At 39.3% G+C, this 20,824-nt stretch overlaps 1 protein-coding gene and 1 long non-coding RNA gene across 7 annotated transcripts in view; one reads left to right on the forward strand and one right to left on the reverse strand.

The window, feature by feature from the left end:
- LOC138324692 (cAMP-dependent protein kinase catalytic subunit alpha) overlaps positions 1-20,824 on the forward strand; it is a 152,213-nt gene that overhangs the window by 101,675 nt on the left and 29,714 nt on the right. The window contains exon 1 of one of the 6 annotated variants that reach the window (XM_069269731.1): positions 18,936-19,731. The exons of 4 other annotated variants lie outside the window; for them this stretch is intronic. In XM_069269731.1, coding sequence (XP_069125832.1) covers positions 19,506-19,731 — 226 coding nt within the window. In that variant the 5' untranslated portion in view covers positions 18,936-19,505. Of the gene's footprint in view, positions 1-18,935; positions 19,732-20,824 lie in introns of those variants that run through there. One more of the 6 variants, XM_069269730.1, reaches the window with a different exon arrangement.
- Positions 1,690-18,790, reverse strand: LOC138324694 (uncharacterized). Its single transcript, XR_011208668.1, has 3 exons — positions 18,535-18,790; positions 15,680-15,754; positions 1,690-3,988 (listed from the first exon to the last, which is right to left on the reverse strand). It is a non-coding gene; the product is annotated as an uncharacterized lncRNA (long non-coding RNA).

The following is a 20,824-nucleotide window of genomic DNA, read 5'->3' on the forward strand; positions in this document are numbered from 1 at the left end:
AGTCCCCAAGACTGTCCAATCATTTTGTCCTTGTGTCCCCAAGACTGCCCAATCATTTTGTCCTTGTGTCCCTAAGACTGTCCAATTATTTTGTCCTTGTGTCCCCAAGACTGCCCAATCATTTTGTCCTTGTGTCCCCAAGACTGTCCTAATCATTTTGTCCTTGTGTCCCTAAGACTGTCCAATTATTTTGTCCTTGTGTCCCCAAGACTGTCCAATCATTTTGTCTTAGTGTCCCCAAGACTGCCCAATCATTTTGTCTTAGTGTCCCCAAGACTGTCCTAATCATTTTGTCCTTGTGTCCCCAAGACTGACCTAATTATTTTGTCCTTGTGTCCCCAAGACTGACTTACAAATGTAATAATTTTGTCCCATTGTACTTTCCCCAGACTGTGCTTATTGTTTAATCCGAGTGTCCATTTGATATACAACAGCGTACAGTAATTTATCTGCGGGACTCACGGGTGGTTGCTACTGTTCGTAGATGATCGGGTTGTGGTTCGAATACAATATCACCCGAGTTTTATCTCCTGAGCGGGATTAAGAAGTAACGTAATTATCACATTGTATAGCTATCGTAACTGCCATTATTGATTACCGTGCGATAGTTTTGTTAACCTTTGATCACTAAGCAGTAAACTGCACTTCGATTAATATGGCACTGAAATAGATTGACCTTTCTGGAAGCTAGAGAATAAGCCCGTAATGGTCACTGCGGTCAATCGGCTGAAACGATACCCCATGTGTATTGACAATCTAGCCACCTTGAACTGATTTAACAGAAAATCTGGTGCCATACGGATTTGTTTGGCTTCATAGTTTACACAGTAGATAATCTATAGCCTTACTTAGTTAAAGTATGTTCTATAGCCTTACTTAGTTCAAGTGTGTTCTATAGCCTTACTTAGTTAAAGTGTGTTCTATAGCCTTACTTAGTTAAAGTGTGTTCTATAGCCTTACTTAGTTAAAGTGTGTTCTATAGCCTTACTTAGTTCAAGTGTGTTCTATAGCCTTACTTAGTTAAAGTGTGTTCTATAGCCTTACTTAGTTAAAGTGTGTTCTATAGCCTTACTTAGTTAAAGTGTGTTCTATAGCCTTACTTAGTTAAAGTGTGTTCTATAGCCTTACTTAGTTAAAGTGTGTTCTATAGCCTTACTTAGTTAAAGTGTGTTCTATAGCCTTACTTAGTTCAAGTGTGTTCTATAGCCTTACTTAGTTAAAGTGTGTTCTATAGCCTTACTTAGTTAAAGTGTGTTCTATAGCCTTACTTAGTTAAAGTGTGTTCTATAGCCTTACTTAGTTAAAGTGTGTGTTCTATAGCCTTACTTAGTTAAAGTGTGTTCTATAGCCTTACTTAGTTAAAGTGTGTTCTATAGCCTTACTTAGTTAAAGTGTGTTCTATAGCCTTACTTAGTTAAAGTGTGTTCTATAGCCTTACTTAGTTAAAGTGTGTTCTATAGCCTTACTTAGTTAAAGTGTGTTCTATAGCCTTACTTAGTTCAAGTGTGTTCTATAGCCTTACTTAGTTAAAGTGTGTTCTATAGCCTTACTTAGTTCAAGTGTGTTCTATAGCCTTACTTAGTTAAAGTGTGTTCTATAGCCTTACTTAGTTAAAGTGTGTTCTATAGCCTTACTTAGTTAAAGTGTGTTCTATAGCCTTACTTAGTTCAAGTGTGTTCTATAGCCTTACTTAGTTAAAGTGTGTTCTATAGCCTTACTTAGTTAAAGTGTGTATTGTGACAGTCGGGAGTACATTTATATTTTGCAGAGATTCAACAAAACGAAAAAGTTAAACTTTCATTACCACGAATAATTCTGCTTTACAACATAAACTCTGAACTCATGATCAATGTCAATAAAATAGAAATAATTTTATAGAATTTATATAGCCACTCCAATCGTAAAAGTTATGTGGTAATGAAGCTATTTTTATGAGTTCATGGTCAAGGTCATCATGTCACCAATCCTTATACAACCAGTTTGTGATTCAATTGTTATCCGTGCTGAAGTTTGCTTTCAGGTCTATTCATAGATTGCTTCTTCATAGATGACATGAATTATATTCACATTCATTTTTACAGAGAGATAAAATGGCAGCGGTTTACTGTAAATCAAATGATAATTCAAGTGACGTAACAAAGGGAAATTGAATGAAAATTCATCTGAGCCAAATACGGGATGATTTCGACATACACGTTTTAGATATTATACCTTTATGACACGATGACAGCTGTGCTTTGTATGATATACAGGACATTGTTTGCCTCAGTATTTTTATTATGTATCTGTGTAATTGTTGTCGAATTGAGATCAACAAAAAAGAAAGTGATAATCCGTAGATCTTCCGTAATGTTTTGTAAATTGTACAGAACAGAAAATCGCATGGGCTTGTTTTGGCATGATGTAGCTTAATGTTTGCCCTATACATGACATATATGTATATCTGTACAATTTTGTGTAATTCGTTAACCTGACTTCGATACTCTTGGAATATCGCTATTGTGGATATAATGATAGTAATATCACTTCCTGGGTTATCGAGGTGGATCAAACCACCCGGTCATCAATGACCGCCCCAAACAACTCGGTCACCAACGACCGCCCCAAACCACTCGGTCACCAACCACCGCCCTAAACCACCCGGTCATCAATGACCGCCCCAAACAACTCGGTCACCAACGACCGCCCCAAACCACTCGGTCACCAACCACCGCCCCAAACCACTCGGTCACCAACCAGCGCCCCAACCCACTCGGTCACCAACCACCGCCCCAAACCACTCGGTCACCAACCACCGCCCTAAACCACTCGGTCACCAACCACCGCCCCAAAACACGCGGTCACCAACCACCGCCCCAAACCACTCGGTCACCAACCACCGCCCCAAACTCGGTCACCAACCACCGCCCCAAACCACTCGGTCACCAACCACCGCCACAAACCACTCGGTCACCAACCACCGCCCCAAACCACACGGTCACCAACCACCGCCCCAAACCACTCGGTCACCAACCACCGCCCCAAACAACTCGGTCACCAATTGCAGTGACAGTGATATTCGTCTGTTCTAAAATGACAATTGTGAAAATCAGAGAACGGTGGATACAAATATGGAGCTTTGTGGCATATATAATCACATTTTACCAACACTCTAAATGTCCAGGACACACACGTGTGATTGGGACAGTGTTTTCCTTTCGTTTGTCGCCTTGTCATAATGGCGCTGATTGTCTTAGTAAATCTTATGGCTGTAAGCCGTATGATAAATCGTAGTTAGCTCATCATATTCACCTTCTGCATGTTCTGATGATACCAATAACTCAGTAGAACTAGTTGCTCCCCCTCCCCCGGGGCGCCATTCTCCTTGGGTTATGTTTGGCTCTAGTTATAGCTCTCTTTGGACTAGACGTACACTACATCTCGATAACAGGTCGCTTTTTTGGAACATTTTTTTTTCATGCACATCAACTGTTGCGTTCGACTGGACAGTTTCTTGGAATCGTTTCAGTAACGATGATGCCACAGGTATTGGCCAAACCGGAACATATTTTCTGCATCATACACATACTTAACGGTCGTACTATAGATGATTTTAGGTACTGTTATTGGGATAAAATCTGACAGAATGTGGCGATTGTTCTATCTCGAAAAGACAAATTTTCAAAGACATTTGATAACTTCAATAGTTTTAGTTTAGTTTTAGTTGATTTTTGTTAACAAGTGCCTAAAAGAACAATGGTTTTCCCATCAACCCCACAGTACGGTATCTGGCATCTTTATTCTAGATTGAGTGATCTCAAGGCCATCTATAATGAGGGAGCGCCGCTACTCCACCTTCCTTGTACACGTACATTACATTTCAGACTCGTGTGAAGACATGCGGCAATGGTAATTTCACTACACTGAGTTTGTCTGCTTTCTCCCCGTGTCAAGATGTTATCTGTACTGGCTGCGGCGTAATCGCTAGTCACAACTGCTCTGGCAAAATCTATTTTTGAAAAAGAAGAAAAACACTAGATTAAGCAGTGTTAACGTTTTCCGCAGACTTGGTGTACTGTTTACAGTACGGCCGTGTATACAGATAAGTGTTTACATGGGGGATAAGAAGTTCACTAGATATATATGTAGGAATTGGGAATCGCATTTATCATATGTATACATGAGATGCCACATCAAAGTAACCAATATTTCGGTAAGATGATTCTGTAGTTTTACGGTCAGATGTTTGGACCAAAACTTGTTTTTACACTTCAACCTTCAAAGCCTTCCTGACAAACTTTGACCAGATATCGTCTCGGTTTGACCCCGATTTATACACTGTTCAGTTTGACCCCGATTTATACACTGTTCAGTCACAGACGTCTGCATTTGGTTTTGGTAAAATACGATGTCCTACCCCTACTATATGAACAAGGTGAGACACTCCATGAACCGGAAGTTGAAGGTACGCTCCATTTCACTTTGAAATTAGACCAAATTTACCGAAAATATTGAGTGTCCGCTCGTTTAATCAACGTACCTTAGTTAAGAATCCTCTTTTTGCAATGTATGCCAGGTTTTTGTCGCGAAGTTTCGGTTTTTTTTAATATGAAACAGGACACAAATTATCCAAGTAGCAGACGATGCATCAACTATGGAACGGAAGTTGATCTTCAAGCAAGCAGTTTTGCAAGTTGCAATCTGATTGGTTAATCAAATTAATTGACCAATCAAATTGCTTCTTGCAACTGCTCGCTTGAAGAGTTCCAATTCCGTTCCACAGTTGAAGTATCAGAGTGTCTCACCTTGTTCATATAGTAGGGGTAGGTAATTATCCCCCGCCCAACGAAGATGGCGGGGGATATACAAATGGGTTCCGTCCGTCCGTCCGTACGAATGGTTTCCGGAGCATAACTCTAAAACCAGTAGAGATATTTCCACGAAACTTCATACACACATTGGTCTTATGGTGCCTTTTGCTATTTTTAGCTTTTCATTTTTTGCATTTTTTCCGTAACCATGGAAACATTGCTGAAATTATCATATTTTTGTATCAGGTTCGTTTCCGGACCATAACTCTAAAACCAGAAGAGATATTTCCACGAAACTTCATAGACACATTGGTCTTATGGTCTAGTAGTGCCTTTTGCTATTTTAAGGTTTTCACTTTTTGTACTTTTTCTGTAACCGTGGAAACATTGCTGAAAATGGCAGATTTTTGTGTAAGAATCGTTTCCGGAGCACAACTCTAAAACCAGCAGAGATATTTCCATGAAACTTCATAGACACATTGTTCTTATAGTCTAGTAGTGCCTTTTGCTATTTTTAGGTTTTCATTTTTTGCACTTTTTCCGTAACCATGGAAACATTGCTGAAAATAACATGTTTTTGTACCAGGTTCATTTCCGCAGCATAACTGGAAAACTGGTTGAGATATATGCACGGAACTCCATAGGCACATTAGTCTTATGGTCTAGTAGTGCCTTTTGCTATTTTAAGGTTTTCACTTTTTGTACTTTTTTCTGTAACCATGGAAACATTGCTGAAAATGGCAGATTTTTGTGTAAGAATCGTTTCCGGAGCACAACTCTAAAACCAGCAGAGATATTTCCATGAAACTTCATAGACACATAGTTCTTATGGTCTAGTAGTGCCTTTTGCTATTTTTAGGTTTTCACGTTTTGTGCTTTTTTCTGTAACCATAGAAACATTGCTGAAAATATCATATTTTTGTAGTAGGTTCATTTCCGGAGCATAACTCTAAAACCAGCAGAGATATTTCCACGAGACTTCATAGACACATTCTTTTTATGGTCTAGTAGTAGTACCTTTTGCTATTTTTAGGTTTTCATTTTTTGCACTTTTTCTGTTACCATGGAAACATTGTTGAAAATATCATGGTAAATGGTAAATGTTACTTTGCAAAACTCCACCCATATTTGTGTATATAGTCCAATATATATGTCAAGGCTGTATACCTGATTCAACAATTGCAGCCCCGCTCAACTTGAATTATACTCCATCTTTCTTTAGCTCAACTTCTTTTTTCCTGTTTTTCATACACATAAGTCTCCACAATCAAACTTACTTCAGCTTTGATATCTCCATTGGCGGGGGATCTGAATGACTATGTCCTTGTTATATTTTTATCAAACCAGAAGCAGACGCCTGTGGTTCAGTTTGACCCCGATTTATACACTGTTCAGTTTGACCCCGATTTATACACTGTTCAGTTTGACCCCGATTTATACACTGTTCAATTTGACCCCGATTTATACACTGTTCAGTTTGACACCGATTTATACACTGTTCAGTTTGACCCCGATTTATACACTGTTCAGTTTGACCCCGATTTATACACTGTTCAGTTTCTTGCATAGCACAAGGACTGATATCTCTGGCCATTGTGGTTTTTAGCTCACCTGGCCCGAAGGGCCAGTGAGCTTATGTCATGATGCGACATCCGTCGTCCGTCGTCCGTCCGTCTGTCCGTCAACATATCCTTTAAATCGCTACTAGTCATAGAGTTCTGCATGGATTGTAACCAATTTTGACCACAAACATCCTTGGGGGAAGGGGAACAGAACTTGTATAAATTTTGGCTCTGACCCCCTGGGGGCAGGAGGGGCGGGGCCAGATAGGGGAAATAGAGGTAAATCCTATAAATCGGTACTTGTCCTAGGGTTCTGCATGGATTGTAACCAAATTTGGCCACAAACATCCATGGGGGAAGGGGAACAGAACTTGTATAAATTTTGGCTCTGCCCCCCGGGGGCAGGAGGGGCGGGGCCCAATAGGGAAAATAAAGGTAAATCCTATAAATCGCTACTTGTTCTAGAGTTCTGCATGGTTTGTAACCAAATTTGGCCACAAACATCCTTGGGGGAAGGGGAACAGAGCTTGTATGAATCTTGGCTCTGACCCCCCCCCCCTGATATCTCTGGCCATTGTTGTTTTTAGCTCACCTGGCCCGAAGGGCAGGAGTTTTGCCGCCCCCCCCCCCCCCCCCCCCCCCCCCCCGAGGGCAGGAAGGATTGGGCCCAATAGGGGAATTCGAGGTAAATCCTATAAATCGCCACTTGTCCTAGAGTTCTGCATGGATTGTAACCAAATTTGGCCACAAATATCCTTGGGGGAAGGGGAACATAGTTTGTAGAAATTTTGGCTCTGACCACTTAGGGGCAGGAGAGGCGGGGCCCAATAGGGGAATTTGAGGCAAATCCTATATATTGCTACTTGTCCTAGAGTTCTGCATGGATTGTGACCAAATTTGGCCACAAACGCGCAATAGGGGAATTAGAGGTAAATATTCAAATTCCTTCAAAAAAGAAACAATGAACCTGTATCCAGAACATTACTTGATATTACAAACCAGGTGAGCGATACAGGCTCTCTGGGCCTCTTGTATTATTAGTGTTATTGAACAGAAAAAATAGATTTAGAGCGTAGATAATTATTTACTTTCCAAAAATAACTAGATCAATTTATTGTTTGTTTCTGCCAAACCATAACTTGCTCCAGTGAAATGAATTAAACATTTTTCTTCACAAATCGGATATTCCATGTCCTTAAAAATCCATCATTTCCACATCTAAACAAGATGGATTATATATGTCTCCGGGGTGTTTGCTTTAACTAGGCCTAGTGCCTATATCTGGACGAACAAAGGCCATCATCTATTAGTTTAAACAAATGTATGTTATATTGTTATGTGGGTGCAAACATACACATGAAGATGAACATATTGTATCAGGTATTCAATGCGAGTTACTCCCCTTTGAATAGCTGTTAGAGGCCTCGGTTACAAATTAAACCAAGGAAAATCCTGACCGCATGGCATATATTTATACGTACATTAGTATCAAATGGAAATACTCCACGCAAGTCTGAGGCTGTCTCAGACGAACGTTGGAACAACCTAGCGACAATAAGGAAATCTGCTTAACTTTCAATCACATTCTTCACGCGATTCTTTGCTGTCCTACTTATTCCAATGTTCCACACGTGAATCGCCTTAACGTGACAACCTTTAGTAAAGTCCGTGACATGTTTTCCATAAGTCTTCCTAGAGTCCACTCCCAATCCCAACGCGAGTGCTTAACAGTGTCCTCTGCGATGCACAACCCATTTTTATCTCACCATCATCAGATGGTGGACTATTCAAATTGCTTTATTCCGTGGTCCATGGTCTGTCCGTCCGTCCGTCCGTCCTTCCGTCCGTTGACAATTCTTGTTACCGCTATTTTTCAGAAAATACTGAAGGGATCTTTCTCAAATTTCATATGTAGGTTTCCCTAAGGGTCTTGTTTTGCATATTGCATTTTTGGACCAATCGGTCAACAAGATGGCCGACAGGCCGCCATCTTGGATTTTGATAGTTAAAGTTTGTTACCGCTATTTCTCAGAAAGTACTGAAGAGATCTGTCTCAAATTTTACATGTAGGTTCCCCTAGGGGTCTAGTTTTGCATATTGCATTTTGAGACCAATGGGTCAACAAGATGGCCGTCAGGCCGCTATCTTGGATTTTGATAGTTTAAAGGTGATAAAAACAGAACGGACATGGAAAATGAGATAATACGCTAGAAACATTTGTAATGCCTATCTAAACATATACCAGTTTGATATTTGCTTATATTTTGTCTCTAAATAGTAAAATTAATGAAAGCAATCTTCACATCTTTTCGACGACAGATTTTTTTCTATGACTTGCCTCCCTTGAGTTCCGATGAGTTGTGACGTCATCTGAGACAATCAACCACCGGAAGCCGGCGTGCCGATAGCGGAACTGTCAACATGCATGTGTATTTTAGCCACATGTCTTAGTACTTACGGAAATGTACACGGAGAAAAATATGTTATATTTCGACTTATTGGGTAGCGTGATTTATCCCCTACATAATGACACATTATTGACGTCATAACCTATGAAATGACGTCACTACATGTAAATAATGATGTCATTAATGTCGCGGGTACATATGTCATGTGGCGTATGGTGTGCCAGGGGTTAAACCACGAATGAATAAGTAGTTCTTTCCTATTCAGTCCACCCTGGAGTAATACGACTGTGCATGAATTAACCGAGGAGTTTTGATATACATAGAATCTACTGGTAATTTTATGTGCGAAACAAGATCGTAGCGAAAATGGACAATTATTGGGGCCCACCTCTTTAGACCTACGTTTTAATAGAAAAATCATCTGTTGCAAACATACGGAGACATGAAAAATACATGCAGATTAAAAGAAAAAAATCAATAATTTATAAGTTGTGTCTTTTTGCCCCCCATTTTCGTCGATTTATTTTGGGTTACACAACAATGTGCCGGTGGTGTGAAACCGGGATGTTCAGATCTAGTCCGCTAAACCTGCTTATATTATTAGGCTTTTTTAATTATTTTTTTTGCCTGATATATAGGCAAAAAAAAGCCTAAAAAAAAAGCCTAATAATATAGGCAGGTTTAGCGGACTAGTTCAGATCGAGCAGGGTTGCATAATGATATGACGACATTCACAGTTATCATTATTTCATTGCAGGAATTTAAATTCGAAAAATTACCATGTTAAGAACGCTCTAAAGTCATCAAAATACATCGTAAAACTCATCTCAGCAATCGTAAATACATTTAGTAATATTTTTTCCTTCTCGAGGGAGACCTTAGGACCCCCAAAAAACAAAATCTCTCGCCCTAAGCCCTCGCAAAATCATCAAAATACATCGTGAAACTCACATCTCAGTCATTCTAAATTGTAATATCTTTATCGGGGTCTCCCCCGAACCCCCAAAACACCACAATGCTCGCAAATTTGGCCAATTTTAGTACTCATTAATTTCCTGTTATATTCTACATAGTACACTTGCGTATATATATGTAGAATGCGAATTTTACCGATTTTTTTTATTTAGACCGCTAAATCGTCTCATAATGGTCAATAGGCTATCTAGTGTGCTGTGGTCTGTGCGTATACTTTTAAAATTTACTGTAACTGAAGAAAAATACTAAATCGTCTGCTCCTGTTTTTGAAGGTTAAAATTTACCATTTGTCAGCGGTGGAGCATCTTTAACATACTGAACATAACAATTTTATAGCCCAGAATATGACGATAAGAATGAGTAAGCTATCGTTTGTATTATATCATTGTATGTTATAGATTATATATTATATACGGATTCATTTCCACTATTCAATATAGCAACTACACGTAGCAGGGGCGGATTTAGGTTTTGAGGTTAGAGGGGGCGTGGGACAAAGCAAATCAGGTGAGGGTGGGGCCGCCTAGGCCCCCAGAAGCTCTCGAATAAATGGTGCAAAATCCTGCATTCTGAGGATTTCATGAACACATTTTCCAGAAAATAATTGAAGCCATTTAAGGATGTTTATTTATGGTTTTCGTGTCAAGTGTCATATTTTTTATTTGAAGTTTTGATTTATTTATTTTTTTACTTACAGAATTGCAATATCAAAATCTTAATATTTATATGGACATAAAGCGAAGAAGGGCGGGGGTCTGGGGGCCGCCTAGGCCCCCAGAAGCCCTCGAATAAATGTACACTTTTTCCAAAAAATAATTGAAGCCATGTAAAAATGTTCGTTTATTATTTTTGATGTCTAATGTCATATTTTGAATACAAAGTTACAGAATTGCACTGCCTAAAATCTGAATATCTATTCATAGAGGCACGAAGCAAAGAAAAGGATGGGGGTCTGGGGGCCGCCTAGAACGAATATACGTACCCGGCCTACTATGTCTTTAGGCCGGGTACGAATTGGACCCTATGTATCGTAGTGGAGCACTGCCTCCGAAAATCACTCGGGCACAGTTTTTCATACTTTTTTGAAGGTTTTGAAGTAATAGGGAACAATTGTAGCTCTAAAGAAGACACCATTTTCAGTCTAAAAGTCTTTTGAGCTACAATATTGCAGCTAGGGGTCGCCTATCGAAGGTTTTTATAGGACTAATGAAAGTGTATGTGAACTTTTTTTAACGATATAAGCTTTTACTTTTATACATTATCTCTCAGATTAGATAATTCATTTTCCCTAACTTACACAATCTTCATAATTCGTGTATTGGACAATGAAAGAAAAGAAGGCTAGTGGTCTTGTCTATGGCCATACGGTGCCAGGAACCATTGCTATCATCCTGTTTTCTAATAGGGAGCCTTTTGTCATGTGCATTAATTTTTTAACATCGTTTGCCTATCTTATAACATTATCATTAAGATATGTTTTTATTGAAACAAAAAAGGAAGGCATCTGGCCATGGGGTGCACCTAGACCCTAGAAGCTCTCATTCTCTGTCGCATTCCACTTTTTTCTTTACAAACATTTTCTTAGGACAAATAAAAGGCTTCTAGAAGCATTCGGCGTCAGTAGTGATCTTGTAACTGGCGTTTTGAAAGTACGCACACATTTGTGAATTGATAGTAGGATTTAATACAGGACTTTAATGCTGATTCAAAAATGTGTAATATATCATTTACAACCTGGAAAACGAAGGGCATGACATATAGTCAACCAACGAAGACTCATGGCCAGCTACAATTCCTTCCACCCACCCCCTCCCCATTTTCTTTTTATTGCTAAGGATATCGAGATATAACCTGTCAATATTGAATATTAATGACAATATCATTATCATTCAACGATATTATTTTATCGTTTTTTTTTTTTGTTTTTTTTTTTTAAGTAAATACTTGAAGGGATTTACATTGTACCTTTTAAGCGATGGAGATAAAACCTTAACTTACACGAAAAAAAATATATAATTATTCCATTGCGCCTGGATACAAGTATGTTCATGCATGTATGTACCACAAAGTCGAATACACATTTAGATTTTAAAATGATAACATCAAACGGTAAAGGTAGGATATGGAGCTTTCTGTCTAATTCCCACTCTATATCTAATTCCTTAATTTTTTCCCTTTCTCCCTCTTTTTTTTTCTTTCTTCCTTCTTTTCCTTCCTTCCCCTCTTTCTTTTCCCTTCTTTTTCCTTTTTCTTTTTTTTATCTCTCTCCTATTTTAGGGGGGGCGTACGCCGGGTCCGCCCCCCCTTGGATCCGCGCATGCGTAGCGCGACTGTTTTAAATATCTATAATCGCCGCAACACTGCCCCATTGAGTTTCCCGGCTCTTGTCACAGCTGTTGGTCTCAGATGACGTCACGAATCTACGGCCACCTGGTGATATCAGGGGCGATAAGCGATGCGATCGTTCTAGACAAGGGTCGTTGTGGACTTCGTTTCAAGCACATTTTATGGACATTACGTCAAATACAACCTGTATTTTTTGTTGGAAATCATAAAGTGCACCACAATAAACAAATATCAACACAAAATTAGCATATTTAAAATCTGTTTTTATCACCTTTAAGTTTGTTACTGTTATTTCTCAGAAAGTGCTGAAGGGATTCTTCTCAAATATCACATGTAGGTTCCCCTAGGGGCTAGTTGTGCATATTGCATTTTGGAACCGATCGATCAACAAGATGACCGATATGCCGCCATCTTGGATTTTGACAATTGAAGATTGTTACCACTATTTCTCAAAAAGTTCTGAAGGTAGCTGTCTCAAATTTCATGTGCATGGTCCCCTATGTCTCTGGTTATGCATATTGCATTTGGTACCGGTCGGTGAACAAAATGGCCGCCAGGAAGCCATCTTGGATTTTGACAATTGAAGTTTGTTACCGCTATTTCTCAGAAAGTACTGAAGGGATCTCTCTCAAATTACATGTACAAGTTCCCCTAGGGGTCTTGTTGTGCATACCGCATTTTCAGACTGATCGATGAACAAGATGGCCGACAGGCCGCCATCTTGGATTTTGAAAGCTCAAGCTTGTTCCCACTATTTCTCAGAAAGTACTGAAGAGATCTGTCTCAAATTTTACATGTAGGTTCCCCTAGGGGCTAGTTGTGCATATTACATTTTGGGACCGATCAGTGAACAGGATGGCCGACAGGACGCCATCTTGGATTTTGACAATTGAAGTTTGTTACCAGTTTCTCAGAAAGTACTGAAGGGATCTGTCTCAAATTGCATGTGCAGGTTCCCCTAGGGGTCTAGTTGTGCATATTGTGTTTTGGGACTGATCGATAAACAAGATGGCGGATAGGACGCCATCTTGGATTTTGATAGTTGAAGTTTGTTACCACTATTGCTCAGAAAGTACTGAAGTGATCTGTCTCAAATTTTATAAGTAAGTTCCCCTAGGACCTTATTTGTGCATATTGCATTTTCGGACTGATCAGTCAAAAAGATGGCCGACAGGTAGCCATCTTGGATTTTGATAATTGAAGTTTGTTACTCAGAAATTACTCAAAGGATCTTTCTCAAATTTCATATGTAGTTATATGTAGGAAAAGTTTGAAAAGCAGAGAAAAGATCCCTCTTTCGTTTGTCAGACATAGATCTTTCTTTGGTGGGATCCAAGATCCCTCTGGGATCTCTTGTTCAAATACATTAACTGTACTTCTAGGATAAATTAGATATTAACACTGAATGAATTCATCCTCCTTGTAACAAATATTTCCATTGGCTAAAAAAGTTATCATGTCGTAACGTAAATTAAATGACGTTGTCGTTTGTAACGCCGTATCTGATTAGTTGAAACAACGGCGCAATGATTTCATAGGAAAAGAAAAGTCCCTTAAATTTTGGAATTTTACAGCAATCCATTGAGTTATAATGATTAACTTGAAGATATGTTTATATTGATATTGATATGTTTTATGCTACGTAGCTATAACATGAAAATCTCCATATCATGTATACAACATTCAATCTAATCCCAGTTAAAATAATCAACAAAAATTCTCAATTTATACTTCATAATAATTGGGTGGAATTCGTTCTACAGCCAACGTATCTTTACAGTAAAAGGATGGTGGACTGAAGGATAAGGTGGTTTTGTGCGGTACACCACAGGAGCTTGACGTTCTATCAATACTATACAGTATAAATATAGAAATACCCTTCAGTGTTCAATCTACGATTATTTTTCGTGGGTCCTTTTCAATGGTTTTTGTGAAAACAATGGGTCCCACAGTGTTATAGATACCCATTCCCAGAAACTTCATGGGTCCTTTTAAAATCCTGTGAGTCCAGGACTCGGGATTCGCACGTAGATTTATCACTGCCCCTATATACTATATAAAAACACACTCTAAATTATATATAGGTTGCATCTGAAGAACATGATGAAAACGCTAATGCTAAACTAACAATGAGTTTCTATTTTTTTTTTTTTTTTGTTTCTAAGGATTGTGTTATATATTTATAAGGGCGCAGTCCTACATACTGACAATTTCAGTTTGCGGCCGCCATTTATCCCCACTGTAAAAAATCCCATCAGCGTGAATATGGTGCTTTGAACTCAGCTCATTAAATAGTCAAGCAGTTCAAACGCTTTTATGATCCGACAAACGTAATCTTCATCTGGCAGAAGCTCAGTGCTATTGCTCTTTATTTGCAAGCGTTCAAGTGATAGACCACCTTCCAATATAATCAGCTGGCCAAAACGGAATATCTGTTACAGAAATAAAATTTCTTTTTCTTATGTGGAATTTCTTTACCAAATAAGGATTTGAGGTGTGAATATTATAAATAAAAAATAAACAGAAAATAATTCGGCTCCGTTATTTCCATAAATTGAACGTATCAACATAGCATAATTAATTGTTACTGAAACATCTGGCTGCGCCCTTTATGGCCTTGCCTTCAATCATATTATTGCTATATTATTGACAGAAATTCAAGCTCTTGTGAGTACACTAAACGGCGTTAGCTGGTTCACGTGTACGGCGGTTCACGTGAATGGTTAAGTGGTAAACAACGTGTTAAAGCTCCTTACGGGGCAGCTGACCTACAGTGTAAGCTAAAGCTGTCTATTTCAAGCCATCAATATTGTTCTCACGCAAATCATGTCAGGCCTAAGAATGGATAATACGAGAGCTAATTATTTAATTTTAAACCTGCATGACGACTCCCTTAAGTTCAGCGGTAAGAAGGTCAATAGTATCGCTCCGTTTACGTCGCATCCAATATCATGTACAATTTTAAGTCTTTGAGGATTTGACGCAGTCATTTGCCTTTTTACAAATTGCAGAAGGATGTAAGCTAAAACAGTGGTCAGGAGATATCATTTGGCTATCAATCTGACGGCGACATAGTCCGTCTGCTGCCTAAGCCATCTCGCCCTAGACCTTACATATAGTCATTATTATAGTCATTAATGAATACTAGCGGGAATTAGGGCCTAATGACTATATAGTGATTCTAGTCTTATCCGAAACCCAGGCCAATGACACTACAGTTCAATGACATCGAGAAAAATTCCGGAAAAATGGTTCCGTCTTTGGACTGGAATTAGGTGTGGAGCTGAAATCACGATACCTCTTTTCAGTTATACATCAGGAAAACATTCAGTGGCATAAATAAAATTGATTTAATAGTTTTAAAACATGGATATTTAAAAGCGGAACACAGTACTCAGACAGTACTATGAAAACTACATACCAAAATTTTGGCATAACTTTTATGTCGATCAAATAATAATAGTAAAATAATTTACCATGCAAAATAAAATGTACTTTCGTCTTTGTTAGATACGTATTTTTATTTTCGAAATCAATGTAGATTTAGTATTATATGATGCAAAATGAATATATCTTATAATAGGTAAATACTATATACCTTTTGTGTTCTGGTTCGTGTTCCATTTTACTGCCCGCTGGCACACAGCCACCTCTATCGGAACTGGTTTTTTTCCTGCGGATCAATATACCAATCTGTATAATTAGGTTAAAATACAGTTTAATCAGTGTTTCTTTTATTGCACGGCTTCCTCGTGTTTTTCTGAATAACTTATCAGAAACAAGTGTCTTAAAAGATGACGGTAGAATCTTTTATATACAGAATTAGCGGAACACATTGAAAACGTTTTGTGTCTTATTTTATGATTGGTTGAGTTTACCGTCCTATTAACAGCTAAGGTCACTGAAGGACAGTCTCCCCCGTATACAATGTGTTGTGTCCTTTTGTGATAGTGGTTATCTCTCTATTCTATAGTGCTGCCTCACAGAAGGACAGTCTCCCCCGTATACAATGTGTTGTGTGTGAATGTCAGCATGCTGTGTTGGCTGCGGTATATCCGTGTTGTGTCTTTTTGTGATAGTGGTTATCCCTCTATTTTATAGTGCTGCCCCACAGAAGGACAGTCTCCCCCGTATACAATGTGTTGTGTGTGAATGTCAGCATGCTGTGTTGGCTGCGGTATATCCGTGTTGTGTCTTTTTGTGATAGTGGTTATCTTATCTATTTTATAGTGCTGCCTCACAGAAGGACAGTCTCCCCCGTATACAATGTGTTGTGTGTGAATGTCAGCATGCTGTGTTGGCTGCGGTATATCCGTGTTGTGTCTTTTTGTGATAGTGGTTATCTTATCTATTTTATAGTGCTGCCTCACAGAAGGACAGTCTCCCCCGTATACAATGTGTTGTGTGTGAATGTCAGCATGCTGTGTTGGCTGCGGTATATCCGTGTTGTGTCTTTTTGTGATAGTGGTTATCCCTCTATTCTATAGTGCTGCCTCACAGAAGGACAGTCTCCCCCGTATACAATGTGTTGTGTGTGAATGTCAGCATGCTGTGGTAGGCAGCGGTATATCCGTTATCCGTGTTTTGTCTTTTTGTGATAGTGGTTATCCCTCTATTCTATAGTGCTGCCCCACAGAAGGACAGTCTCCCCCGTATACAATGTGTTGTGTGTGAATGTCAGCATGCTGTGTTGGCTGCGATATATCCGTGTTGTGTCTTTTTGTGATAGTGGTTATCTCTCTATTCTATAGTGCTGCCTCACAGAAGGACAGTCTCCCCCGTATACAATGTGTTGTGTGTGAATGTCAGCATGCTGTGTTGGCTGCGGTATATCCGTGTTGTGTCTTTTTGTGATAGTGGTTATCTTATCTATTTTATAGTGCTGCCTCACAGAAGGACAGTCTCCCCCGTATACAATGTGTTGTGTGTGAATGTCAGCATGCTGTGGTAGGCAGCGGTATATCCGTTATCCGTGTTTTGTCTTTTTGTGATAGTGGTTATCCCTCTATTCTATAGTGCTGCCCCACAGAAGGACAGTCTCCCCCGTATACAATGTGTTGTGTGTGAATGTCAGCATGCTGTGTTGGCTGCGATATATCCGTGTTGTGTCTTTTTGTGATAGTGGTTATCTCTCTATTCTATAGTGCTGCCTCACAGAAGGACAGTCTCCCCCGTATACAATGTGTTGTGTGTGAATGTCAGCATGCTGTGTTGGCTGCGGTATATCCGTGTTGTGTCTTTTTGTGATAGTGGTTATCTTATCTATTTTATAGTGCTGCCTCACAGAAGGACAGTCTCCCCCGTATACAATGTGTTGTGTGTGAATGTCAGCATGCTGTGGTAGGCAGCGGTATATCCGTTATCCGTGTTTTGTCTTTTTGTGATAGTGGTTATCCCTCTATTCTATAGTGCTGCCCCACAGAAGGACAGTCTCCCCCGTATACAATGTGTTGTGTGTGAATGTCAGCATGCTGTGTTGGCTGCGATATATCCGTGTTGTGTCTTTTTGTGATAGTGGTTATCTTATCTATTTTATAGTGCTGCCCCACAGAAGGACAGTCTCCTCCGTATACAATGTGTTGTGTGTGAATGTCAGCATGCTGTGGTAGGCAGCGGTATATCCGTTATCCGTGTTTTGTCTTTTTGTGATAGTGGTTATCCCTCTATTCTATAGTGCTGCCCCACAGAAGGACAGTCTCCCCCGTATACAATGTGTTGTGTGTGAATGTCAGCATGCTGTGTTGGCTGCGATATATCCGTGTTGTGTCTTTTTGTGATAGTGGTTATCTTATCTATTTTATAGTGCTGCCCCACAGAAGGACAGTCTCCTCCGTATACAATGTGTTGTGTGTGAATGTCAGCATGCTGTGGTAGGCTGCGGTATATCCGTGTTGTGTCTTTTTGTGATAGTGGTTATCTTATCTATTTTATAGTGCTGCCCCACAGAAGGACAGTCTCCCCCGTATACAATGTGTTGTGTGTGAATGTCAGCATGCTGTGTTGGCTGCGGTATATCCATGTTTTGTCTTTTTGTGATAGTGGTTATCTCTCTATTTTATAGTGCTGCCTCACTGAAAGACAGTCTCCCAGACATCGGTACAGCACACTAAACCGAATCACATTATAATTAATCACAACTGGTAAACCAGTCGTTCCACTTCTTTATTAAGAACAGAAATTACCACCGATATAGACTATGGTGTTTCTCGACCAGAAGTCTTCCTTACAAGGGCGAACGCTAACTCATGGCCAAAAGTGAGCTGGTGTCAAGGGAGACGTTAGAAGGAATACAAGAGGACATATAAGAACCCAGATTTAGTTGCCATTTACGATCATGTAGTAGGTACAATTCTAACACCCTATCTACAGGGCGCAGAGTTTTACTTTTAGAAACATACAGTTTATTGATAGAATATTGAGAAAGCATGAAACAAAGACAAGATATATACTTACGATCGTTATTTGTTTTTGTCGTGTCCTCGACTTGTATGCATTGTGATTAATGGCCTTGTGCCATAACATCAGTATGCTGTCGGTGCCACTATAGTTACTTAAACGTGAAAAGTAACGGGGAAAGTTAGTAATCCAATTTTGTACTTTAACAAAATAATAAAAATAACATTTCAACGACAGTCTCTTCACTGTGTTTGTAAATGTAATATCACACCGTTCCGGTTTAAACCGGAAAATGGATCCTTTCATAGTTATTTTTGTCTCTTTATTCGCTATTTATAGGAAATAGCTACCTAAAGGGCATTGTATGGGTTCAGTGGGTCCGTAACTCAATCCTGCCGAATTACGCATGTCTGAAACCGCCAATACGAACAAGCTGTATTTTAGTACATATGAAAAGACATTGTATGAATCAAATAATTGGGGATCGGTGAACAAGGCTGTTCGTTATGTTCCGTTATGTCTCTTCTCCATAGCATGCATTAACGATAATTGCGGAGACGAAGGTGTACCTGTGTATTTATATATACAAGTGTGTGACGGCGTGAAAAGTCCATCAATCAACAGTGTCAGGTTCCAGCTTGAGTCACACCTGGCTTCTCGTGTCCCAATGGTGGAGAAAGCCCCTCTGTTAGTCGGGAACTCACCACCACCAAATTAACACACTATACATATATATACATTGGACTAGTGCCTTTATCACACAGTGTCCCGTCTGGGGAAAACTTGAACATTGCACACACGCGTTACAGTGCAGAACGGGGTTATCCCGACAGACTGAGTCTATTTAGGGGAGGATCATATTTCACGATCCGTAGGGATATCGGCCCCTTACTTTTCAAGCTGCTATCAGCAAAGGCTAGCATCTTGTGTGTGATTGTAGTGGAATAATTCTGGAAGTATGTGCCCCGAGTGTAAAACGTAAAACCACTGGACCGTACTAAAGGAGTGTGTAAACTTATAAGTAAACAATGGATTTCTTCTTTGATCTGTTTGATTCGGAAAAGAAAAGAAGGGCAGCACAACAGCAAGCGGACAATCGAAATAGGACCGGAAGTGGGGGAGAACTACCCCTACTCAGAATCGATGGACGAGGACACCATGCTTTCAGTTTCAGAAAATATGACACAAGAGATACAAACCGTATTAGAGATGAAAGGACGAAGCGGGAACTGCATCGTTTATATTTGTGGGATAGTGAGTATATTGTAGGGGGATCCTTCAATGACTTTAACATGCTTTACATAGCGTTCAATGGTGGAAACTTCATTGGATGCATGAATGTGCTCATGCTTTGTCATAATTTTGGCATAACTCATAAACTGATATAAGCCTGAAAACCATTGGTGTACCAGCCTTCCTGTCAACGTAAGCTTGGTCACAAATTCCCGTACAAATCTACTTCACTATAATGAGTCATGTTCGGCAGTTTCTTAAATCTCGTTAATGATTCGTGGCGAGATTATTTTGATAGGTAAAGTCTAAAATTAGAATTCTGATTGTTTCTGGGCCCTATCCTTCCTCCTCAGACAATAGACGTTCCGTTTATAGAAAGAATAGAACAATGGGCATGTTTTATTGGTATTTCAATGGCTACTTGAGCAAACAGTCGTATTGGCATGTATATTGGAGGACACCAATAGGTTCCTTCACATACTGGTCACAACAAAACACATATATATATTAAAAAACCCGAATTAGCTTTTATGTCTCTGTTACGGGGCGTGGGAATCTCTTAAGGGCTCACAGCTACAGACATGTAGAACCTTGCTCCTTTGAATGTGACTCTTTTTACAAAGTCCTCAAACCTTGCCGTTTATGCCTTTCAATGTATATTGTAATGGTGACTGTGTTGTAGACAGAATTTCTAAATGAATTTAGGTGATATTATCTGTGTAAAGTGTGCCTTGTCAATCTTTATACATGTATATAGAAATATTCATTGGGACTCGAGTATCTGTATTTGTGAATTCTAATGATGACCATTTGCATTATGTACATATCTAAAGCTGTATAAGATGCATTTTTCTTGTTCGATAGACCCTTGCCCCTTCCCGAAGTCCTGTCTTTTTCTACTTTAACTTTTTAATTCAAAGGAATTGTTGTCATTTAAGCGTTGATTAATATGCATCGTAGCTACATTATTTTCAATGTTCTTTTGATAGAAAACAACCAAACAAATGCCAGGTATACTTGCATAGCATCATGTCCTTTCAGATTGTCTTCACAACTGGTTTCTTTGTGAAATCGTCCTGCTGATTTAGCCAATACCGTTCTCCTTATAGCTGCA

This window comes from Argopecten irradians, chromosome 6, assembly GCF_041381155.1.
Source record: "Argopecten irradians isolate NY chromosome 6, Ai_NY, whole genome shotgun sequence".
Classification (NCBI taxonomy): Eukaryota; Metazoa; Mollusca; class Bivalvia; order Pectinida; family Pectinidae; genus Argopecten; species Argopecten irradians.